The 26,353-nt window shown below is 48.2% G+C and overlaps 1 protein-coding gene across 1 annotated transcript in view; it reads right to left on the reverse strand.

Annotated features, from left to right (window-relative positions):
- Positions 1–26,353, reverse strand: part of DRGX (dorsal root ganglia homeobox) — a 35,711-nt gene continuing 9,358 nt past the window's right edge. The window contains exons 4-6 of the mRNA XM_035138308.3: positions 23,240–23,412; positions 20,205–20,317; positions 1–3,239 (exon numbers count right to left, since the gene is read on the reverse strand). Coding sequence (XP_034994199.1) covers positions 2,974–3,239; positions 20,205–20,317; positions 23,240–23,412 — 552 coding nt within the window. The 3' untranslated portion in view covers positions 1–2,973. The remainder of the gene's footprint in view (positions 3,240–20,204; positions 20,318–23,239; positions 23,413–26,353) is intronic.

The raw sequence follows: 26,353 nt of genomic DNA on the forward strand, positions 1-26,353 counted from the left end.
TCCTTTTTTCTAAACGGTGTTTTTTTTTTATTAAACCAACAGAAAATACATCATGCAGCAGGTATTTCTCATTATTATACAGCAAAACTGCCAGGCAGCGTTTCCAGCTACATCAGGCAGGCAAGGCTTTTGTGATGGTCTCCAGTTTTGCACAGTCACTAGAGTGTCGCACCATGAATTATTAAATCAATGCTTCATGGTAATACATAATTTCTTATCAATTATTCATGCTAATGTGCGTGTATTTTACTTAATTGTGTTATTGACGATCAAAAGTAATTTCCTGAAAATCCTCAAGGACAGAAAATTTAATCAACATAACTACTTTTCAGATGCAATGCTGTTAAGTATTCTTAATTTGCTCAACAGTTCACTTATTTATGTACCTTTCTGGAGGAAAAATGAGTTTAATCAAACCATTAGGATGAAGAGTTAGTGTATACAAGGGCTAAGTTCACCTGAGCGATCGGTAATTATGCCGAAATGAAATTGAGATTGCTTATATTTTTTGCAAACCATTTTAATAGTGGAACTTTAGGAAATAAAATTCCAAATGACAACTGGAATGGCTGTGAAGAGAGACAAGGATTCCTCTTCTTCCTGGTATGTTTGTGTGTGTGTGTGTGTGGCTTTTCTTTTTCTTTTTTGGCAGAATAATCTGTTCTTGTTGCTCTTCAGATAAATGCTTAAGAGCTCAAGGTGAAGAGAATTTGGTTGCATCCAAACCCCACCGGGGTGCTGCGATCTACAGTTACAGTGGCTGCCCACTTTTCTGCTTTTTATTCTCTGCTGGGATTCAAGCTTATTGAAAGGACAGAGATAAATGTTAACAACTGACCGTATTAAAACAAAGAACAGCCCTCTTGTCTAAAGAATGGAGCTCAAAATGAACTCTGAGCCAGAAAGATGCTCTAAGTCTATACACATGGCCTGAGCATCACCAGCTATCTTCCTGTCATGGTGTAATTTACCTAAGCTGGGAGGTTGTGACTCTGCAAAGGTCTGGTCTTTGGAGAACCAGGCACTCCACTTCCCTGATCACGGGGTGACAGCCTTGAGTTCTCAACAACTGTTTTATATGTTTGGGTCTGCTGCAATCCGAGACATACTTACTAGAAGCAGCGGTTATCTGTTTTAGTTTCTCTCCATTTTTTAGTTATCCAATCTGAAGTTCAGATCACTACACTTGTGTTATCGGTTTGCAATTTGTTAAGTTAAAAAGTCACCACCACCAAACATTCATCAGTGTATTAGCGCGCAGTCGCTTTTTCCTAAGACACATATTGTTGCGAGCCATCTCCCCAAACATAACGCATTTGTGCATGTCATTTTCTCGAATATCTTTCCCCCAATGAACCCACTTTTGTAAGCATTTTTTGTTTGCGCTTTCTGAAACAAAGCACAAACCGCAGCACAGCTATCCTTTGAAATTCGTACGCCTCTGAATTTTGCAAGGCAGTTCTCCAAACAACTGGGAGTTGAATTCAACAGGACTTATATCTGAGTACACTTGAATAGTATTGCACTGCTGAAATGATCTGAAGGGCAGGGTAGAAATACCTATGGCAAATAAAAAATATTACTACTCTGTGCTCACGAATCAAACCCTTGGTTATGGAATGCTGCCAAAGTGTCTTCCTTCTGCTCTGTGGGATATACCGATGGTCTCATGTCCTCAAATTCAACAGGATTCTTGAGGCACAGCCTGTGTGAAGTTACAGTTCTGCTACGATGAGGGGAAATGGAGGGGACATGTTGCAAAAAGGACCTCGGTTTGGCAAGTAGGGCAAACTTAGCAAGCAAAGCAGAAATTCCTTTCCAGGAAGGGATGGATCCAAAGATCCTCTTGACCAAGCTCATTCAATGACAGAAGACCTATTTATCGTCTAGATGTTGTAGTAGGCCCTTCCGGTCATTTTCATTGCCCCCAAATCCTAGCTTAAATTATACCTTAGAGAGGTTGTTATCTTCCCCCATTCATATTTCTGCTAGAAACATATTCAGCGCCAACAGGAATGTCTGTGCCCTCCTGAGTCCCAAACTGGACGTAGGGAGCAGGGTGAAGTGATGGTCCCATGAAGAGATGACTCAGGTTCCTAGAAATTCAGCCCCAATGTTTTTGTGCAGGGAATTGCCACACTCCTGGCTGTTGGCCTGGCTTCTCAGATCTGAATGGCCTAAGTCAAGGTGTTAGTGGCACCTGCAAGTCGAAGGCCCCTCTGCAGTAAGGGTGGCTAGCTCTCCTTCCTCCTACACGTGCAGGATCACTTGAGTGGGATGGCTTGGATGTAGGCCAGGGGGCTGTTGGGTTGTGTGTGCATCATTACAATCTCCTGTAATCTGCGTTGAGGGCCATTCTCTCAAAAGGTGGCGTACAAACCTTCTAAATAAATAAACGAATGGATTAGCAATAAACTCCCTTGTGTGGGATGCCCTAAGCCTCAACGAGACTGACCTCTCTGTCCATATTGCTGTCCAGACCTCAGGAACTTCCGCTCGCCAGGCCTATGAGACCAGGCCTTTCTATAACCCATCCGCTGTGGAACAACTAAGAGGTTGTTGTTCTTGTTTAAATAGAAGGGGAACTGTTATGCGATACTGAGGGAACCCCTCATCCCCTCCCCACCCCGATCTGGTGGAATCCAGGCACCAGGCAAATGATGCCCTTTTGCTTCTCTCTCTCTCTACTATTTCCATCAGGGCTCCTGGATCCAGTTCCGCTGTAAGCAGAACTAACACCAGGCAGTACCTGGAGATTCAGCGAGAGCAATGGACAACCTCAGGAAATCCAGCGGGAATTGATGGTGGCAATAAAAGAGAGGACCAAAGAAAAGCTAGAGCTTGCTGAAACAGTCAACAGATGAGCGAGTTTCATTCCAGTTTCAAAATAAGTCCAGATAGCTTCGGCAGGGTACATCCCTTGGATTTGGTTTCTTAGGGTGCTGAGTTCGTTATGAGGCGGCATGTGGGGTCTCAAACACTCTTCTCGCTTTCGTTCTGTTCCACAGCCACGGACGGCTTGTTGTCCAAGGCGTTCTCCGCGCCAGGCTTGGCCCCCGAGGCTGGAGTGGGGCTGCTGGAGGCCAGGAGGTTCGCCGACTGCAGCACAGCCTCCGAGTGCTCCCGTGCTTTCATGCGCAGGGCCGCCACGCTCGCCGTGCGATTACTCTGGCAGCCGTACGTGGGGAGGAAGGAGAGGCCCATGTGCTCGGGAACACAGCAAGAGCACAGCGGGCTACCTGCAGCGGGAGGAAAAACAAAACACCACCGGCCGTCGGAATGCATCAGTAAAAGATGGAGCCGTTTGCTGCTGTGATGCACTTCTACAAATATGAGCCCGGAGGATTTTCCAGGGCTCTGCCCACCTGTAGGGACCACGGATGAAGCTGGCGCAGACACTATTCAGGCTAGATTACCAGTTCCAAAACCACAGTACAGTGGTCAAAAAGACTGTATCACGATTTTTTCTCAGCAGAAAAGGAACCCGATTTGTTTCAAGGAGTTACTTCTGAGTAAAATATACCAAAGCCAGTCAATTCTGTTTTATTATGTAAAGGAAGCACCCTTTGGGAGCGAATTAAATAATGTGGACGCTAAGAATATGCTGTAACAAACATATCTCAGTATTATCCTTCATCCACCTTTTTGTTCTGCTCTGAGGGGGTCTGCTTCCAAATCCAGTGTTGGTGGTCAACATCCTTCCTCTTATTGCTTAGCAACAGAATTAAGTGATTTAGCCCTGTGGGTAGCTCAGTCAGTAGAGCATGAGACTCTTAATCTTAGGGTCGTTGGTTCGAGCCCCACATTGGGCAAAAGATTCCTGCATTGCAGGGAATTAAACGAGATAATCCTCAGTGTCCCTTCCAACTGTACAATTCTACGATTCTGAGCACTCTTAGCAACGATGCTGCCTAGCACGCGCTGAAGAATTACAGCTGCCTCCACATTTTGTGCTCTAACTTTCAGAAATGTCCAAAAAAGAAAAAGTTAATAATGCTTTGGGACTCAGTACATGCGTACCTCCTGCACTCCTGTTGATGGTCCTGATCAGGAAGAAGAAACAACGAAGAGTGGAAACAACTCAACACACTAAAATACTAGAATTCAACAATGGCAATTCGTTGTTTGTAGTCACTTTTCAAAGGTATCCCCTCAGTTATCCATGTATTCTAGTAACTTAGAGGAAGCCTCAGCCACATGGTGCCCTAATTCCTCACATACTGTACTGTGCATACCTATAAATCCACCTTTGGTTCAATGAAGAAACAGCATTTCATCTTTATGGACAACTTCTTAAAGTCATTTAAAAAAAGTGTAGCTTAACCATATTGATCGAAAAGCCAGGAAATACTATGAACAATATGGAGGTAAAATAATAGGAACTGGGTTAGCCATATAGCCTTTGAGAAACAGTAGTAGACAAGGATATATCATCTCACCTAATTTGCATCTTCTATAAAGACACGGGGCAAGAAACCCTGATTCTGCCTTCACAACTGCCTGTGGAAAGTGCACGGCCAAAAGAGCTACGAGTGCTTCCAGCAACACGTAACGTGAAAAGTGCTGTTTGTGGTTTCACTCGTCTTACTGCGAATGTAAAAACGAGAGGGACTAAAATGCGCTTCCCATTTAAAAAGGCCCGTCTTCCACTTCCTGCCTCACGTTAGCAACTTTCACAAATGCAGAGGGCCTGTGAACAGCACGCGGGATGCTCAGATATAGCTTTAATGTTGTTGTGTGTGAACGGGTGGGAGTTGTGTCTAAAGATCACCCAGAAGAGTGCTGTGTTACAGAGGTCCAAACGGGCTCAGCTGAAAGTCGGGTATTTCGAATTGCTGGCCCCCTTGCTGTGAAATCCTCTTCCGGCAAGATTCAGCAGCTGCTCTCACTTTTGACTTCCAGGTATCTTTGCAAACCTTTTTCAGTCCACAGGCCTCTGCAGCTGTTTAATTTTTAATTTTTTGACCAGCCAGCTGCTTTAATGGCTATCTGTTATTGTTTTTAATGGTGCTTTATGTTTTAATGTTGTACACACTGCCTTGATATTTTACGATATGGCGGTACAGAAATACTTTTCTGCATAAATAAAATAACGGGAGGCACGCACGAAATAAGGACCTCCATGGGAGCTACCACATGAGGCAGTGATGGCTGCCAACATGACTTTAAAAGAGAATAAAGACAAAATAATGAAGGGTAAAGCTATTTTCTATCTGCCCTGTCAGAGGCAATATGTCACAAAAGGGGAGAATGCTGCTGCACTAAAGTCCCGTTACTGGGAGTGACTGGGAGTGGCTGCCAAGACTGTGTAACACCGGTCCTGAAAGATCTACATTGGCTCCCAGTACGTTTCCCAGCACAATTCAAAGTGTTGGTGCTGACCTTTAAAGCCCTAAATGGCCTTGGCCCAGTATACCTGAAGGAGCGTCTCCACCCCCATCGTTCTGCCCGGACACTGAGGTCCAGCACCGAGGGCCTTCTGGCAGTTCCCTCCCTGCGAGAAGTGCAGAGGGCCTTCTCGGTAGTGGCGCCCACCCTGTGGAACGCCCTCCCATCAGATGTTAAGGAAATAAACAACTATCTGACTTTTAGAAGACATCTGAAGGCAGCCCTGTTTAGCTCCAACGGCCTTCTCCAACGTCCAGCTCCAACGGCCTTCTGGCAGTTCCCTCACCGCGAGAAGTGAGGTTACAGGGAACCAGGCAGAGGGCCTTCTCGGTAGTGGCACCCACCCTGTGGAACGCCCTCCCGTCAGATGTCAAGGAAATAAGCAACTATCTGACTTTTTTAGAAGACACCTGAAGGCAGCCCTGTTTAGGGAAGTTTTTAATGCTTGATGTTTTATTGTGTTTTTAATATTCTGTTGGGAGCTGCCCAGAGTGGCTGGGGAGGGCTGGTCTGATGGGCAGGGTATAAATAATATATTATGATTCTATTATTATTATTATTATTATTATTATTATTATTATTATTATTATTAGCAGACTTCCCATGGGCTTCTGGTTCACCACTGTGAGAACAGGATGCCAGACCAAATGGGTGTTTCAATCAGCGCTTGGGTTTTATTTTTGCTGTCTTATTAGAGTTTCCCAGAGAGGCACTGAACATGGTTATATAGGGAAGGCTCCATTTAGTCCCTAGAATAGTGGTTTTCAACCAGCGTGCCCTGGCACCCTGGGGTGCCTTGAATGATAGTCCGGGGTGCCGCAGGCAACACAGGCCTCTTTCCCTTTTTCCTTCTCTCCCTCCTCTGATGCCCTCTTATGTCTCTGCCTCCCAAAGGCTTGCAGGGCTGTTTGTTGCAGCAGCCCTGGGTACGAGCTCCCCAGGCGAATGGTGCCTCTGGGGCTGGCCAGGGGGTGCTGGTTGCCAGGAGCTGAGGTGGCCTTGGAGTAACCAAGCGGGCGAGGGAGCATAGCCAGCCGGTCCGCCAGCCCTTGCTGTTGGGAATGGAGAGAGAAGTCCCAGGCCCCTGTGGGGCAATGTGAGGAGGCACCCCTCTTTGTGAGGAGGGGCAGCAGCAGCAGAGGACTCAAGGAGAGAGGAGAGGACGCTGAGGGAACACTCCACAAGGGAGGGTGTTCGAAAAAGGGTGAGGGGCTGCCAGCTCTGCAGGCAAGGGGTGGCATAACTGGGCTCCTGACCCCCACAGGGGTGCCGCAGAAAGAAGGTAGTTGGTCAGGGAAGCTGTGGACTCAAAAAAGGTTGAAAACCTCTGCCCTAGAAGAAAACAGATCTGCTCCTCTCATAGTGCGTGGAAGCCCAGCCTTAGCATCTGAACGGGGCCCTTTGCTAAATTGTTTCAAGAAGCTGCTGTCTCCTGTATTCTAAATTAAAAACACACAATTAGTTCTCCATTAGGTTACAGCAAATTCTGCAAAATTGATCTGGAGCACCTACTGTTGCTATATTACATCATGCTTGAAAGGCTGAGCTCGGACATAAATACTTAATGTAATAAATACAGTCTGAAATATTTGATCCACTTGACAGTTTAATTGATCTGCTACAGAGAGACTGACAGGAAAAATTAAATTAGTCCTGCCTCATCTCTGCCAAAAGCACATTTTAACTGAAAGTGGTACTTGAACTACAGATCGGTTCACAAGGGGACCTCTTTTTCCACTAGACACCGCCGGAGGAGAAGAGGAGCAGGGTGCGCCTAGATCTAGATTTTGAAGCGCATCTTTCATCTTATTATCACTTGCACCCTGACACAGCCACTCCCAACCTGGTGCCCTCTGGACATTTTGGACTCCAGGTCCCATCAGCCCCTGCCAGCACTCATACTGACTGGAGTTGAAGGCAGCTGCAATCCAAAATAACTGGAAGGCAGCAGGTTTGGGAATCGTTCCCTAACAATTCTTCCTCCCGAGTCTGTGGGATATTTACAGTGCTGTCAAACCAACAATTTGTGTTTTCTAGATAGGCACATGATTGGAACTGGAGTTCATAGAGCTTTCCTGCAAGTTTGCTAGAGTTTGCTAGACACTCTCCCACTGTGCCCTGATAGGAGAAGGTATCGCTCGCTTGCTCTCTCGCTCTCTTGTCCTACATGCGATATATATTGAACATCCTCTTTTTCATCATTCTTCCATCAAGCCAACAATGCGAGGGCCTTCAGACACCATTTTAAGCCCAGGTGGCGCTGTGGGTTAAACCACAGAGTCTAGGGCTTGCTGATCAGAAGGTCGGCGGTTCGAATCCCTGCAATGGGGTGAGCTCCCGTTGCTCGGTCCCAGCTCCTGCCCACCTAGCAGTTCGAAAGCACATCAAAGTGCAAGTAGATAAATAGGGACCGCTCCGGCGGGAAGGTAAACGGCGTTTCCGTGCGCTGCTCTGGTTCGCCAGAAGCAGCTTAGTCATGCTGGCCACATGACCCGGAAGCTGTCTGCGGACAAACGCTGGCTCCCTTGGCCTATAGAGCGAGATGAGCACCGCAACCCCAGAGTCGGACACGACTGGACCTGATGGTCAGGGGCCCCTTTACCTTTTAAAGTATGTCTTTGCAACTGAATGACCATGTTAAGCCTTCCCAAACAAAGCTGCTGCATCTGTTACTCTCCAAAAAGGATTCTGAGCAAGCAAATGTTAATTTATGACCTTTTACAAGATTGTGTGATTATGGCATCAAGTGGGAGAAAAGGGAGAAATACCAGGAGAATCCCGTCTGCCTTAAAGCGTCCTGGATTATTTAAACCAAAAGGCTAAAACTAGCCTCTCCAAGCTATCCCTTTCAAGCTGCAAAAGGTCACAAAGGATAATATATAATAATTGTCCTCCCAGCATCTATTCTCATCCCTACAAAGGTGTCATGAGGCTCAGGCAGATGACACACAGCCAGACCTGCTTAGCCCCAGCAGCAGAACTCATTCCCTTTTGGATCGTTCTGTTTCAAGAATCTGAGGGGTTTCCGTTGATTTTCTTTCTGAAAGCTCACCTGTACCAGATACCTGGTTCTAGCCCCGGCTCTAGCCCAACACCATCACTTCTAGGCACCAGTTCTCTCTGAGGTAAGGACCCTTTTCCCAGCCCAGCAAACGTGCCATCCTTTTAATTTTTGGTTACACAGACTGATTTCACAGCACAGCCTGAAGTGAATCCTTCTCATTTCCGACCATCCTTTCAAGATGACGAGAAGGGGTGATTGATTGATTGATTGATTGATTGATTTTGCAAAAGGCACTCCTGCTAAATCCCTGAGTGAGATGTGCGCCTCAGGTGGCAGGTGTTGGAGGTGGGGTACAGCAGTTTGTGGGGGCTCTTGGGCAAAGTGGGCCCCTTTTCCCCTCAGACCACACCCCTCCTCCTTGCTCTCCATCCCACCCCATTAAAATACAGTGGTAACCTCGACTTACGAACGACTCGACAACCGAATTTTCCGACTTACGAATGGGCAAATGGCTTACGAATTTCTCGACATCCGAACGGAAACCGTGGCGGTTTTAGATAGGTTTTTTTCGACTTGCGAATTTTTAGATGGGCTTGCTTCGACTTACGAATTTTTCTGTTTCCAATACATTCCTATGGGAAATCGCGTTTCCAATGGCGCTTTTCGACCTACGAAGGTGCCTTCGGAACGGATTAAATTAGTAAGTCGAGGCACCACTGTAAAATAAATCTCAACCAATAGGGCAACTCCCTTCTGTCCAATAAAAACAATACAGATGTTTTCATTTCTTGGGGGAAATTTAACCTCTTTGTATGCCTCAGTTCCAAAGGATTCTGGCTCCCTCCCCTGTTTATTCATCTATTTCCTATTCAGCCCAGTTGTTAGAGCATGAGACTTCATCTCAGGGTCATGGGCCATGGGTTCAAGCCCCATATTGGCCAAAAGATTCCTGCATTGCTTGTGATTGGACCAGATCTGGGTTTCCCAATCTTGGGTCTCCAGCTGTTTTTGGACTACAACTCCCATCATCCCTAGCTAGCAGGACCAGTGATCAGGGATGATGGGAGTTGTAGTTCAAAAACAGCCGGAGACCCAAGCTTGGGAAACAGTGGACTAGATGAACACCATGGTCCTTTCCAACTCTTTGATTCTATTATTCTAATAATATGTATATTGTATGAGTCCAGAGCCTGGGATCAGTGTACAAACTACTGAGAAATAATTCTCAATTGTGGCTGTTGGTTCACTGCTCTAGTTTAATGCGGGGCATGGGGGGGGGTGTTACACACACGTCCTCATCCCCCTGGACCTGGCTAATCTAAAGCGCATTCTGCAGGAAAAGTTTAAACCCATTTTGTGTTGCAAATACACTTCTCAAGCACTTGCTGCCACCATGTGTACACAAAGAGCGTTTCCTATTGGGCGGAACTAGCGATGTTACAGGGCTGTGCCACTCCCCATCTCCTAAAAGACTCCTAAAAAACGTGCAATTTCCTTTTTTAAAAAAAAACAAACGAGGAAGGAAGTGCGTGCGTTTGCAGTGAGGTAACCCCATTGAGGTTACTACCAGTGCCAAGGGGATCCGGACAGACTAAAACTAAGAGAAGTAAAAAAGCAGCGGTGCGCACTACTTTGAAAACAGGTCCACCTGTATGTATGTATGTGAGTGCCAACATCACAGACAGCAACTCCCGTGTTAGGCAAATTTATTGCACAAAGGTATGTAGAATTGTATAGCACTATGCAAAAAAGTGCACTGCAAAAAAAATGAGCCCTGCGTGTTTCAAACCGTACATGTGTACATATCCTTGGGGTGGGGGGGAACCACAGCATATACAACAAGATTTTCTAATCATAACTTACCCAATTGCACTGAGACATTAGAAGGAATGAATGGGGTGCCAGGGTAAGGCAAGCACAGAATAGTATATTAAAGGCTGCCCTCTTAAACAAACACTATTATTTAATGAGCAAATTAAGTTGATTTGGATATGCAGAAGATATTAAAAATAAATCTAAGGAACCGTGGAAAGAGAGGGGTGGAAGTCAAGCTTTGAAATGTTAAGGTGATTGTAAATTCAATGAAATGTATAAATCTGAAAAGTATAAATAAAATTTTAAAAACTATTTTAAAAAGTTAAATTTATCCCTCCCAAAAGGACATTCAGGATAATTCAGCTCTATTTCACCTATATATTAAATAGCGTATGAAAACAGGGCACAGAAGATACTTCCATTTCACAGGCTTACATGCAGAACAAATAATAATAATAATAATAATAATAATAATAATAATAATCCTATATAATAATGTCCATGTTGTCCCTGCGTCCAGATGTCCCGTGTGTCCCTGGGGTACTGCGCATGTCCCCCAGAGACACAGGGATTGGACGGAGGGACAACCAGGGACACAGGGATTGGACCCGTGCTCTCGGGACACAGGGAACAGCCAACTGCCGCTCCGCCAACCGCCGCTCCGAAGCCCAGTCTCATGCTGGAGGTGCGCGGTGAGGCGGCGGGGGAGAGAAGCGCTCCCCCCCCCGGCAGCCTTGCCGCACACCTCCGGCATGGGACGGCGCTTCCTCGGGGAACCCGAGGAAGCCGAAGCGGCAGCGGGCGCGGAGGGAGGCCCGCTTTGGCTTGGCAGCGGCGGGAAGAAGGGGAGGAATTCCTCCCCTTTTCCCCGCCGCCGCCAAGCCAGTCCCGGAGCCGAATTGCGGCGCGGCGGGGTTTTTCGCCGTTTGCCTCCCCCTCGAGGGAAGGCAAACGGCGAAAAGCCCCCGCTGCGGACTGGCTTGGCGGTGGCGGGAACATCCCGCCACCGCCAAGCCAGTCCCGGAGCCGAATTGCGGCGCGGCGGGGTTTTTCGCTGTTTGCCTCCCCCAGGGGAAGGCAAACGGCGAAAAACCCCCACTGCGGACTGGCTTGGCGGTGGCGGGAAGACCCGCCACCGCCAAGCCAGTCCCGGAGCCGAATTGCGGCGCGGCGGGGTTTTTCGCTGTTTGCCTCCCCCAGGGGAAGGCAAACGGCGAAAAACCCCCACTGCGGACTGGCTTGGCGGTGGCGGGAAGACCCGCCACCGCCAAGCCAGTCCCGGAGCCGAATTGCGGCGCGGCGGGGTTTTTCGCTGTTTGCCTCCCCCAGGGGAAGGCAAACGGCGAAAAACCCCCACTGCGGACTGGCTTGGCGGTGGCGGGAAGACCCGCCACCGCCAAGCCAGTCCCGGAGCCGATTTGCGGCGCGGCGGGGTTTTTCGCCGTTTGCCTCCCCCAGGGGAAGGCAAACGGCGAAAAGCCCCCGCTGCGGACTGGCTTGGCGGTGGCGGGAACATCCCGCCACCGCCAAGCCAGTCCCGGAGCCGAATTGCGGCGCGGCGGGGTTTTTCGCTGTTTGCCTCCCCCAGGGGAAGGCAAACGGCGAAAAACCCCCACTGCGGACTGGCTTGGCGGTGGCGGGAAGACCCGCCACCGCCAAGCCAGTCCCGGAGCCGAATTGCGGCGCGGCGGGGTTTTTCGCTGTTTGCCTCCCCCAGGGGAAGGCAAACGGCGAAAAACCCCCACTGCGGACTGGCTTGGCGGTGGCGGGAACATCCCGCCACCGCCAAGCCAGTCCCGGAGCCGAATTGCGGCGCGGCGAGGTTTTTCGCCGTTTGCCTCCCCCAGGGGAAGGCAAACGGCGAAAAGCCCCCGCTGCGGACTGGCTTGGCGGTGGCGGGAAGACCCGCCACCGCCAAGCCAGTCCCGGAGCCGAATTGCGGCGCGGCGGGGTTTTTCGCCGTTTGCCTCCCCCTCAGGGGAAGGCAAACGGCGAAAAGCCCCCGCTGCGAACTGGCTTGGTGGTGGCGGGAAGACCCGCCACCGCCAAGCCAGTCCCGGCAGGCCGCTTCCTCTAGCGCCCGTTTTTAAACGGGCTAAAATCCACTAGTAATAATAATAACTTATTATTTATACCCCGCCCATCTGGCTGGGTTTCCCTAGCCACTCTGGGCGGCTTCCAACAGAAGTATTAAAATACAATAATCTATTAAACATTAAAAACTTCTCTAAACAGGGCTGCCTTCAGATGTCCTCTAAAAGTCTGGTAGTTGTTTTTCTCTTTGACATCTGGTGGGAGGGTGTTGCACAGGGTGGGCGCCAACACCGAGAAGGCCCTCTGCCTGGTTCCCTGCAACTTGGCTTCTCTCAGCGAGGGAACCGCCAGAAGGCCCTCGGAGCTGGACCTCAGTGTCCGGGCAGAATGATGGGGGTGGAGACGCTCCTTCAGGTATACTGGGCCAAAGCCGTTTAGGGCTTTAAAGGTCAGCACCAACACTTTGAATTGAATTGTGCTTGGAAACATACAGAAGACATAAACAAAACTTTCGGATACTATGTGATCCACGTAAACGCAGATCTCTCCAGCTTGCCTTGCTCCATCAGAAACCCTCCTAAACATCTCAAATAAGAGAATCGCCTGTGAAACACAGCACATAATAAACACACAACACTGGTGGAGGTGTGATGCAGGGCTTACGGTACTAGGGACGAGCTGTTAAGTCTGAATGTGCAGTGCTCTCATGAAGCATTACAAATGCACAGTTTTCCAAATTAAAGACAAACATGTCCTGAGCAACAACAGTGGTACAGGAAAAAGGGGGGAGGGAGAGGGGGGGGACTGAATGCATAAAAGCCCTATACACCTGAACTGGAAGCCAGTCTGGACTACTGCAATGTGCTCTACGTGGGGCTACCTTTGAAGGTGACTCGGAAACTGCAACTAATCCAGAATGCGGCAGCTAGACTGGTGACTGGGAGTGCCCGCCGAGACCACATAACACCGGTCCTGAAAGACCTACATTGGCTCCCAGTATGTTTCCCAGCACAATTCAAAGTGTTGGTGCTGACCTTTAAAGTCCTAAACGGCCTCAGCCCAGTTTACCTGAAGGAGCGTCTCCACCCACATCGTTCAGCCTGAGGTCCAGCTCCGAGGGCCTTCTGGTGGTTCCCTCCCTGTGAGAAGCGACGTTACAAGGCAGAGGGCCATCTCGGTGGTGGCGCCTGTCCCGTGGAACGCCCTCCCACCAGATGTCAAGGAAATAAACAACTATCTGACTTTCAGAAGACATCTGACGGCAGCCCTGTTTAGGGAAGTTATTAATGTTTGATGTTTTATCGGGTTTTTAATATTCTCCCTCCCTCCTCCTGGCTTCTCCCCGCCCTGCCTAGAGGAGGAAGGGGGCTGGGCTGAGCTGGCTGAGCGCCATTTTAAGCAGCTCCTCTCTGAAGCCAGCCCTTTCACGGCACTCATCTTCTCTCCGCCACCCCCCCCTGGTTCTCCTGCCTACCCACGAGAAGCAGAAGCAGCAGCGGTGGTGGTGGTGGTAGCCCCAGGGAAGGTAAGAGCAGTGGTTGGGATGGGGGGTGGGGTGGGGGTGGGGAGGAGGACTACTTGCCCCCCAAGCCTCTTCTTCCAGCTCCACCCCCGGTGCTGCTTCTCTGGTCTGCCACAAGGTCTGAGGGACAGTGGACCAGCCTGCGGCTAAAAAAAATTGCCAACCCATGCACTCACATAAGGTTTACGACTGGCATACCCGCACAATCTGACAAAAGGCACTCCTAATCACCGATGCCATCTATGAATCTCAAAAAAAACCCAGCACCAAATCCAAGAGCACCCCAAAAACTGGGGACCTGCTCCTTCAGGAGAACTGAAACCCAATTCAGAACAGGTAGCAACCATGACAGCCCAAAGGCAACCGACATTCATCTTCTCTGCATTAAAATTCAGTTTTGTTTCTTCCCATCCCGTTCATCTCAGCTGACAAGCTCTTGTTTGCAGTTCCTGCTGTGTCCCTAGGATCTGACGAAAATGAGAGACAAAGCTGTGTATTATCAGCCTACTGTGCTAAAGCCTCGTGCCAGCATGAATCTGTGGCTTCATGTAAGGTAGGACAAGGCAGAACCCACTGGAACTCGCTCAGGAGGAAAAGAGCTACACAGTTTGATAAGACATCTGAAGGCAGTCCTGTGTCAAGAAGTTTTTAATGTTAGTTCAAATATCTGCTGGAACTATAAAGAAAAATAAGGTACCTTTTATCACATGTGGTGGACTTTAATAATTTAATAAAAGCTTTCTGGGAGATGATATACAATGAAATGAAAAAAAATGTTTAAAATAAGTTCTGTTAAGAAACCAGAAGCTTTTTCATTAGGAATTACAGGTACCGATATCCTGAAGGAGCAGAAAAGACTCTGTGTATGGAACAACAGTCACGTGGATGTTATTGGCCCAGAGTTGGAAAGATGACAAAGTCCCAACCAGAGAAGAATGGCAAACCAAGTTGATGGACTACGCTGAGATGGCAAAGCTCAGAAACCAAGAGGATGAAAACTTTATAAAAGAATGGATTTTAAAAAAAAAAAGTTATCTAGGGGACCACTGTAAGCAGATGGAAACAAGAGCAGGATTTTGACTCACTTGTTGTGTAAGAAACATTATGGACAATATGGTTCAATATATTTTAAAAAATTGGAGTATGGACTAGTATGCAGTTGTAGATGTTTAAAATAAGACTCCATGGATGGGATGGAGGGAAGTTTCGAGATTCAGAGAATCTCCACATACAGTATGATTTTATTGATTTGTGCTTATTTGTACTCTTTATCTGTAAAACCAATAAAAGGTCAAGGGGGGGAAAGAAGTTTTTAATGTTTGATGTTTTTATATGTGTTGGAAGCCTCCCAGAGTGGCTGGGGCGACCCAGCCAGATGGGTGGGGTAGAAACAATAAAATTATTATTATTATTAACCATTGCTGCCTGCTCTACAAATATATAATATTATACAGAATTATTTCCTGGCCATGATTATGTTGTGATCCGCCCTGTGATCTACAGATGAAGAGGTGTATACTAATTTAATAAATATTACTATTATTATTATTATTATTATTGGGAGGTATGTCCTAAAAGGTTTGCGAAGAGCAGCATTCGTTCTGGGTAAATCCTTGCCTTCCTGCTTCTCACTACAACGGGGCTGGGTGGGGTCCTGAGCATTGACAAATTCTACTCATTCAGGACAATTAACAACCCCTTTCCTCCCAGGTACCACAATTAAGCCTTCACGAAACCTTTTACAACCACAGCAGCGCACTAACCCTGAATGATCCTGATCGATCCTGCCCGGTGCTTTGATGTATAATGCAAAAGCTGCTTTCCCATCAATGGCTGCACACAGGCCGCTACGCCAACGGAGCAAGCAATATCGCGAGCGAGGAGAGACTATGCAAGTCATCCCATGACAAAGGTAATTATTTATCTCCTTTCCACTGGGCAGCAGAGGATCCGGGGAAGTTCTGTAGGAGTGGAAGGGAGGCTCTCCCACAATGATTAGAGAATTTCCGCCGAAAACCAGAGATTCTTGTTTACCTCCATTAATAATCTCTCCATTAATGAATTGCACTATTGCCTTTGTCCATTAAGGAACTGCTCTGGGGGTCCTTGCTTTTAAGCTTGTTGATTTCTCCTGGTAACTCCATGTTATTGCACAGAGCATAAATAAATCATGCGCAGCGAGGGATTTTCCTTTTGTAGCTCGGTGTTCAGTCAAAGGCTCCACAATGCAACATCATGAAGGTGCTAATATTATAGATTCCCGGGGAGGAAGGCAAGATCCTCTTACAAAAATCACAAATGCACAAACCCTGGATGAGCGGCCCCATCTACACAAGGAGAAAGTTGCAGCTACCGCCATATATATTAGAAAGGAAGGGTTAGAAGGGAACCTGGCACACTGTCCAATGTTCACTCATTGGGTGCGTGCCAAGAAACCTATATACAGGCAGAGCCACACCATAAATTTACCATATTTTTCACTCCATAAGACACACTTTTTTCCTCCTAAAAAGTTAGGGGAAATGCCTGTGTGTCTTATGGAGCGAATGTGTGGTCGATCGCTGGCTCCCTTTCTGGCCCCGCCCCCTTGCCCAGGCTTCCATTGTTGAATGTTCTGCAAATGGAGGCTATTTGTTTCCCCAGCGACATGTGACTGTCTGATTAGATTATCTGTCTGGAAACTGGAGAAACAGCTCCCTTTCCTTTCCTAAAGAAGCTGAAAAACTGAGTTGAACCCCATAAAAACAGGATTGTTTCCCTTTGCAAAGTAAGCTCAACAACTTTGAGCTGATCCTCAAAAAACGGAGCTTTTCCCCTTTGCAAAAGAAGCTGCACAACTTTGAGCTGATCCTCAAAAACCCGGGGCTATCCCCTTTCCTCCTCTAAAAACTAGGTGCATCTTATGGAGCGAAAAATACAATAACTCACAATGAATATACATTTAAAGCACAGACTTCCCCCAGAAAATCCTGGGAACTGTAGTTTGCCCCTTGCCTAGGTACAATTCCCAACACCCTTAACAAATTATAGTTCCTGGGATTCTTTTTGGAGATGTGTGTCAATCTGCCCTAAGCCACACGTTTCCTCCTTGTACGTAGTGGACTTGTTAGTGGACTGGTTGTGACTCAAGTCACAGCGGTGTAGCTCCCAGAAGGCTGCAGTCAACCTGTTAATCAGGTCTCTGTGTGCAGTATAATGGGAAGGAGCTCAGACAATTCCCTAAATACTTCAAAGGGATATTGTGAAGCTGGAAGAGGTTCGAAAAAGTGCAAACAACATGCTCGAAAAAGTGCAAACAACATGTAACACAGGCCTGCCTTGTGGCCACCTGTGAAGTTGGTGCAGGTATTTTTGCCCTACTGAAAGAGAATTTCTCTCTGGCGTGTCTAGACAACTGGCTCTTGAAATGCTCAGTAAGTGGGGGCTGGCGGAGGAAACCAAGCTACCTTGGGCTTCTGGAGAGATGCAGGGAAGCCGGATGGCAGCTCTGCATCCCCTTGCAGGTATTTGTCTTGAATTCCCAGAAAACAATTCTGCCCAGGGCAGACCCTCCCAGTGCCCCTATTTTCCAGGGACAGTCCCGGATTTACAGAAGCCATCGCGCTTTCTGATTTGATCCCGGAATATCCTGCTCTTCCCTAGGATGTCCTTAGGTAGAGCAGGATATCCCTATTTTCATTGGAGAAATGTTGGTGGGTATGGAGTTATGTGACCCCCCCCCTAAGCCAAGGAGATAAGTAACTATACAACCTTTAGAAGACATCTGAAGACAGCCCTGTATATGGAAGCTTTGAAAAAATGTTCAGTGTTTTATTACGTTTCTATATACAAATGTTGGAAGCCACTCAGAGTGGCTGGAGCAACCCAGTCAGATGGGTGGGGTATGAATAATAAAATCATCATCGTTGTTGTCATTGAATAGGACATCCCTATTTTCATCAGAGGAACGTTGAAGAGGGGTATGGCAGGGTTAGTGGGAACTTGAGGCAAGTATGGTGGCAGTCTACTGGAGAACCTCTTGCCCTACTGGCCTACTCAATCATAGAAGGAAGTAATAGGGCCATGGAAGGAGCAGCTCTCCTATGAGAAAAAGTTATAGCATTGGGGTATTTTAGTTTAGAGAAAAGGTATTGACCGGGGGGGGGGGAACATGTAGAGATGATGATGCATGTTGATAAAATTGATATCCCCGCCCCCCAGAATGCACGGACATCTAATGAAGCTGAACGTTGGAAGAATCATAGCAGATAAAAGGTGTATAATTACAATCTTCATTGGCACAACAGCACGAAAGGAAGGCATTATCCACAACCCTCCCTACGTGTTGTGGTCCCAATACTAATCAAGTCTTTCTGCGGTTGCTATTTCCAGGTTAAAAAAAAACCAACTACAAATGACTCACACCTTTAACCTGCAAGTTCTTCCTCGATAAAGGAATGCTGGCAGAAGATGTATTGCACATCATGAGAACTGGAGAACTGTGTTTGGCCGAAACATGGCGAACCTGGTCAAGAGAGCTTTAAGCCAGTCACACCTCAGTGGGAAGGAATGAAGTTCAACCTGGCCTAGAATGGAAAACTGGGCCAAAACTAGCAATGAAATTAAACAGAGGCAGATGGAGAGTTCTTCTGTGTTTGGGCTATCTACAGATAAAATACACAGGATGGGCAATCTCAGCCTCATAGTCACAAGCTGAACATGAGTCAGCAGCGTGATGTTCCTGTAAAAAAAAGGCTAATGCCATTTTAGACTGCCTTACTGGAAGTGTAGCTTCCAAGTCTCAGAAAGTAATAGTTCCACTTTATTTTGCACTAGTCGGGCTTCACTGGAATACTGTGTTCAATTCTGGGCACCAGACCTCAAGAAGGATGCAGACAAATTGTAATGGGTTGAGAGGAGACCAACGAAGACGGTCAGGGGTTTGGAATCAAGTCCTATGAAGAAAGGTTGAAGAAACTTGAGTGTATCTAGCCAAGAGAAGACTGAAGGGAGACGTGGCAGCGATCTTCAAATACCTGAAGGTCTGTCACAAAGAGAAGAGCAAAGACTTGTTTTCTGCTGCCCCAAGAGAGCAGGTTGGATGGGCTAAAGTTACAGGAGGGTAGATTTTGGCTGAACATCCGTAGTGACCTTTCAACGGTAGGAGTGACTCAACAATAGCAGTGGCAGGCTTTGGGCTGTCAAATCTCAGCAGGCACCCCCTGCACCCAGTACGGCCAAACGGGTTGCACAACCCTAACATCGCCTCTGACAATATAACCAATTATCTGGGGTGGGTCTTCAAACAGAGGCTGGTCAGAGAATACTCTAGGTCTGGATTCCAAGCAGAGGGTTGGACAAGGTGACCTTTAATACCCTCCCAACTCTATGTGCCACAAGCAGACCAAAGAGCTGCCTTTTTTAATTCATGAAAACAATCCGGTTCGCACAAGCAAGTGAACCAAGGCTCCTCTCTGCCAACAACTGGCTTTTTACTGATGAACTACTGCAGCTTTGTGAACGAACCAGGGTTCAAATCTGAGATCAGGGCTGGCCCGAGACTTTCTGCCGCTGCAGGCAAAATGCCCCGATGCCACCCAACACAGATCCGGGCCCAGGCCCCAATGTTGCACCTGCCCTGCCTCTGCCCCTTCCCCTGAAGCTGCACCAGTGCTACCAGTACAATGTGGTTGCAGCAGCGAGGGTGCTGTGTTGGTGAAGCCCTGGCAGCGGCGCAAAGCCAGGGGTGGGGAAGAGGGGCAGGTGCGCCTCGCGAGGCAAACAGCTTCACCTCGCCTCGAAGATGGGCCACCCCTGCATTAGTTCAGCACTGGGTATCCTGGGGTATCCCATTGCCAGTTCTGTCACTTATTCTGCAAAATATGAATGGTGGCGAATGAAACCACAGAGCCATTCTAATGGGAAACAAGTCACAGTGTGACTCAGCAGCACATGTCAGAGAGCAGCAGCCAAAGGCGGTCATTTCCCACTTTCTTTGAGATACGTCTAGGAAGAAGAAGCTTTCCCACCATTCATGGGCTTATCGGATAGCTTTGCAGACCAGGATACTGCAAAAAAAAAAAAAGCCAGCCCAATCCCGTTGAGACATTTGGTTAACTGTATGTAATGAGACATGACCCTCTGCATGTTTACTCAGAAGTAAGTCCCATTGTTTCCAGTGAAGTTTCTTCCTTTCTTCCTGGATAAGCGTATACAGGAGCGCAACCCAAATCTAACCAATCAGAGCGTTTGCCCATAAAGTCAAAACAGAAATGCAAAAAGGGCTACGTCCAAAAGTGCCAATTCTACAACCGTTGCGCCAAAAAGCCCCAGCCATATCAGTGCCCCTGAACCAGCCAACTGTGGCTGAGCTACAACTGGGTTGTTATTATCATCGCCATGTCAAACACAAAGCACATCTTTCTGCTGCGGAATCTGGGATTTAAAAAAAGAGACCATTACCTTTGAGGGACGCAACTTGCGACAAAGCCTGGGCGTAGGTGGCCGTGTTGAGGAGAGTCCCTGGAAGACACGAGGGGAAAAAGGGCCCCGAGGGACCGACGGCTCGGCTGAGGCTGCAAGGAAAGGGAGGAGAGGGGGGGGAATAGGTTTTAAAAGAAGTTGAAACCCATTAAGACTCAATAAAAAATGTGTTACCTGCGGAGCTCCGGAGCCAGCTGCCTGACCAGTCACCATGTTAACCAGAAGTCGGGGGAATCGATTGCATTCGGTGACCCTCAATCAGGAATTTGACTGAGCAACCCATATACATACAACTCCAGCATCAATTGCATCAATTCACTCGTACTCACTCCATCTTGGTATGTCTGGTGTTACACGAAGAAGACCCTCCTCTCTCGAGGCCACCCACCATCCCAGTCATTTTGCCTCTCTCTGCACTGGCTCTCACACAAGCACCAAACATACCGTGTGTGCCTCCAGGTGGTCACTGTTTTGTGAGACGGAAAGTGCATTATGGCAGTCCAAAGGTTAGGTTACCAACGCTTGGCTTGCTGTGCCCAGGCCTTCCCTGTCCAAGCATGGTCATAACTAGCACAAAGGTAAAAGGTGGTCTAAACCACCGAGCCTCTTGGGCTTGCCGATCGGAAGGTTGGCGGTTCAAATCCCCGTGATGGAGTGAGATCCCGTTGCTCAGTCCCAGCTCCTGCCAACCTAGCCGTTCGAAAGCACGCCAGCGCAAGTAGATAAATAGGTACCGCTGTGGCGGGAAGGTAAACGGCGTGTCTGTGCGCTCTGGCACTCGTCACGGTCCTCCGTGCACCAGTAGCAGTTTAGTCCTGCTGGCCACATGACCCGGAAAGCTGCCTGTGGACAAACGCCGGCTCCCTCGGCCTGAAAGCGAGATGAGTGCCGCAACCCCATAGCCGCCTTTGACAGGACTTAACCATCCAGGGGTCCTTTACCTATAACTGGCACACAACCCAAAAGAGGTGGCATGGCTCTCCCAGCCACTGTGGCCCCTTGGGCATCCAATCACAATGACGGATCAAGGAGCAGAAAAGCCACCGCTGATATATTCATGTTTCCAATGCCTTTAAGACCAAGTCAGTGTGTGCAATGTGTACTCTGCACTCAAGGACTGAATCCGGGTGCAAGAAAATGCCCTTGCTTTCTACATGAATGCCAAAGGGAAGCACCAGTATGCTGAAGTAGAATCAATAAGAAAATCTGGTTCTGTTTGTGCAGGATTCCTGCACTGCAGGCAGTTGGAGTAAATGACCCTCATGATCTCTTACAACTTTTACATTCTATTATTCAATATGGGCTTAATTGTAATTATGTTTTTTCTGCTCTTTTTTTTACTGCTACATTTATTCACTTTTATAAGTAAATAAAAAGGAATAGCTTTCTTTTTAGAAAGCTGATTTCAAGTTCACCACAGCACAACTCTATGCAAGTCTACTCAGAAGGAAGTCCCATTTAATTCATTGGGTGGCATTCAACTATGTTTTACAGCAGACTCATTGAAATGTCAACCTAGCAGTTCGAAAGCACATCAAAGTGCAAGTAGATAAATAGGTACCGCTCCGGCAGGAAGGTAAACGGCGTTTCCGTGCACTGTTCTGGTTTCGCCAGTAGCGGCTTAGTCATGCTGGCCGGAAGCTGTACGCCAGCTCCCTCGGCCAGTAAAGCGAGATGAGTGCCACAACCCCAGAGTCGTCCACGGCTGGACCTAACGGTCAGGGGTCCTTTACCTTTACCATTGAAATTAGTGGCTCTAGCTTGGTCGTGCTCATTAATTTCAGTGGGTCTACACTGAGCAAGACGTGGGGCTGATCCAGACATGTGCTTGTCCCATACCTAGAAAACTTGAGTCTGAGAGGTTTTGCTTTCGCCCTCACTCTTTCCCCAAGAAAACCAGCAATTTTGTGATACATTGGAATAAGCGTCAATCTGGAGAAAACCTGATTGGTGTTTGCTCTGATTCAGCAGTACAGATTGGGTTCCCCTGGGGGAAAGAGGCAAGGATGATCCCTTACTTGAATATCCATTGAGATTTTCTCCAGGTAAGTGTGCAGAGGACTGCAGCCACATCCTAACTCTAAGCCTAGAGTGCCTAATATAAGTGTGTGTTAATCCTATAAAAATAATTGGCCCAAACCTAAAATATAAATAAACGGCCGTGGTTCCATCTCAGCCCATTCAACTAAAAACAGCAGTCCTTTGACCACCTGGGTAACCAATCTTTCACTCTACATGTGTTAAATTAGCATGTCTAGCCGAAGCTAAAAGCACGCACACAAATTATCATCGGTTATGGGTGCCATGAGCCAAGTCTCTGGTCCTACGTTGGACTCTGCAGCCTCACCGCAGTTTCTCACATTCATGGCCTCTGGGCCCCACTGCGTACAACGGTTACGGCCGCTGCGTCGTGTGTGGGCACAGGCACACCTAGCCATATCTGCCAATTAAGATAACAATTCGTACAATGGGTAAAGTGTGCTCAACCAACAAAAGCAAAAGCCGCATTAAGTATGTTATTCTTTAAGGCGCTACGTGACTCTTCAGGCACAAGGAGCAACTATCACTAAACCTCTGCTATCTTCCCCCATGCATGCGAGGCTCTTTGCCTGGATTCTGTTCCTGGTTTCAACTCTGCTTCTTTCTCTCTGTTTCTGTCTCCGTGCAAGTTCACCAGCTATTTCATCAGCCCGTCGCTGCCACACACAACACACCCCTTCCCCCCCTTCTTTTACTGCCATTTTGTGCTCCCAGGAATAGATTCAACTTGGGAGAGGCCCTAAAATATTTTATTGGGGAGAGGGGACCCTGACCCCAGAAATTGGCTCCTATGATCCTAACCTAACCACATTACCCAAAAAGGGTGTGTTCGATGTCGCTCCATGTTCAGGATTAGACACGGTGGCCTGTAAGTCTCTTCCCCCCTCCGCCCACCCAAATAAAAAATGAAAATCAAAAAATGCTTTCAAACTTCCACCCAGCACTAAATGCATAGCAAATCAAGGCAACCTTACCTCTGCTGAATCTCCAGGCTCTCCTTCTTATTCCTGGTTTGGTCAACTGGAGAGGGAGAGTTTAAATTCCTTCCTGGGGGTGTCACCTCAGCCATCGTCTCCTTGGGTCCTTCTTGGTCTGAAGCGCCTCTCTCTGTTTTCCTCCATTTTGCCCTTCTGTTCTGGAACCAGACCTGAATTGGGAAGGAAGGAACCAATAGGCAGCTTTGCTTGGGCACCAAACTATTGTCATTTGTGTGAATTTCCTTTCCTCTTCTGCTTTGATGAGACTGTAAGAAAGCATCAGCTTCTGCCTATTAAAACCCAGCTGCATCGGGGAGCTACAACAGGAATACCTGCATCTCTCCGAGGCCCTTATTCAATGAAACACAATAAATAATTTGTGTAGGGCATAAGCACCTGATTTAAACACAGGGGGAAAAATATGGGAAGGACAATTATCAAAAGGAAGGGTTTTCCCCACGCGTGAGGGTTAAATGCACCTTTGAGGTTAGCTTGCCTTTGAGATATAAAAGGTAAAGGGACCCCTGACCATTAAGTCCAGTCGTGACCGACTCTGGGGTTGCGGCGCTCATCTCGCATTATTGGCTGAGGGAGCCGGCGTATAGCTTCCAGGTCATGTGGCCAGCATGACAAAGCCGCTTCTGGCGAACCAGAGCAGCACACGGAAACGCCGTTTACTTTCCCACCTACTTATCTACTTGCACTTTGAGGTGCTTTCGAAAACAGCATGAGACAACAGGGTCATCTATTTGTTGCCTCTCTATACCAGCGTTTCTCAACCGCTGTTCCGCGGCACACTACTGTGCCGCAAGACGCTGGCTGGTGTGCCGCGACGAGAAGGGCAATTTGGGGAGAAGGGCAATCCCCAAAGCGAAGAAGACCTCAGGCCTGGCAGCTAGGCCTCTTCCCCACTCGCACCCCGCGCCGTCTCCTAGCAACCGGCCGTCGGCGGCGCTGATTGGCCGGCGCGGCTCCCACCGCCATTTTCAAACGGCTTTTTTTTTTTTGCCGAGGCGGCCGGGCAGCCCTCCTCCCTCAGCCGCCGCCATTAACCATTCTCGTCCCGGGCTTAAGCGGAGGCGAGTCTGGTCTCGCCCGGCATGGAGAGCGGACCTCTGGCTGAGAAGCCCCCTCTGAGGAGGAAGGGGAGGCGGCGGCGGCAGCAAGCGGCGAGGCCCCGCCGCCGCCGCGGGGGGAGCGCCTGTGAGGCGCAGCGACGGCGACACGCTTCTATTCGAGACCCCCGGAGGGGCCCAGCAGGCCTCCTCCTCCTCCTCCTCCACCGCTTCCTCCTGCGGGCGGTAAGTGCCCCCTCCCACCCCTGCCCTAGGTCCTTAGGGTGAGGGGCGGGTGACGAATAAATTCATGGTAATAGGAATAATAGTAATCGACGGGGGGGCAGGCGGTGTGAGGTGCTGGGGGTGTTGACCCCCCTCCCCAATATTATTCGCTTCAAAAGGAGGGGGGCGTAAGAGCCTTCAGTCCCCTACCCGTCACAGGGACGATCCGATTGCATCGCCGCCACCACAATCATTATTGATTACAGTACTATTGAACCCCAGGCCCAGTTTTCTCCCCGGAAAGGGGAGGGCGGCACAGAGTTGGTGTGCCTCGTGATTTTTTTCATGGAACAAGTGTGCCATGGCCCAAAAAAGGTTGAGAAACACTGCTCTATACAACTTTTCCGCAAACAAACGGAACTGCAGGAAGAACAAAGCTGCTTATTTCTTGTATCTCTTCTTCATAATCTATGTCTGGTCAGGCCGCCAAATGAATGACCACCATAAAATCACTTTCACTGGGCCCAAACTAGTTTTTTATTATTATTATTTAGTATTAATTAATTAAATTTGTATACTGCCCTATATGCGCAGATCGGGGGGCGGGCGGGGGCAGTTACAACATAAAAACACAATATACAGTAAAAGCACAAAATACGTAACAAAAACCAAGGAAACCCAATAACCCACCGTCAGCACATTTTAAAGAGGCGTTGGATGTCATTCGGCCAAAGGCCTGGGTAAAGAGGAACTGAAATCAACCTGTGCCCCTTTTGTTGAGTAAGAATCATAGAATCAGAGTTGGAAGAGACCACAAGGGCCATCCAGTCCAACCCCCTGCCGAGCAGTTATGGGGAAACCTGAGCTGCCTCCACATTATGCAGAAGACTCTGGATTCAACCCCCAGCATCTTCAGGTATGGCTGAGAGAATCTGAAACCCTAGAGCAGGGGCCAGCAACCTTTTTCAGCTGTGGGCCGGTCCACCGTGCCTCAGACCATGTGGTGGGCCGGACTATATTTTTTTGGGGGGGGGGAATATGAATGAATTCCTATGCCCCACAAATAACCCAGAGATGCATTTTAAATAAAAGCACACATTCTACTCATGTAAAAACACGCTGATTCCCGGACTGTCCACAGGCCAGATTGAGAAGGCGGTTGGGCCACATCCAGCCCCCAGGCTTTAGGTTGCCTACCTCTGCCCTAGAGAGCCACTCAGAGCCAGTCAGTAGAGCCAGTTCAGAGCTAGGTGAACCAATGGTTTGACTTGGTATAAGGTGATATCCCAGGCACCCCCAAACTTCGACCCTCCAGATGTTTTGGACTACAATTCCCATCATCCATGACCACTGGTCCTCTTAGCTAGGGATTATGGGAGTTGTAGGCCAAAACATCTGGAGGGCCGCAGTTTGGGGGTGCCTGGGATATCCTAACAACAGTAGGATAAAGATCTTTGCTCATGCCCTGCTTGGAGCTCCCCAGGGAAATCTGGCTGGCCACTGCCAGACAAAACAGAATCAAAGAATTCTAGAGTTGGAAGGGACCCCAAGGCTCATCTAGTCCAACCCCCTACAATTCAAGAATGCAGCTGTTCCATATGGGGATTGAAACTGCAACCTTGGCATGATCAGATAGGCCTTCAGTCTGATCCAGCAGGGATCTACTTATAGTGTTGGGAAGTTTAACTATCTCTCCCATCGCTGCTCCTTGTCATGAGTCCAAGAATAAAAAACCCGCTCTGAAGCTGCTATTTGCATATTAATTAAGCAATGCAACAAGAGCTGCCCTTAAAATGCAAGCAGCAGATTCAGAGAAGAGCTTTTTGTTAGA

The sequence above is a fragment of the Zootoca vivipara genome, chromosome 5 (genome assembly GCF_965207765.1).
Source record: "Zootoca vivipara chromosome 5, rZooViv2.hap1.1, whole genome shotgun sequence".
NCBI classification, from domain to species: domain Eukaryota; kingdom Metazoa; phylum Chordata; class Lepidosauria; order Squamata; family Lacertidae; genus Zootoca; species Zootoca vivipara.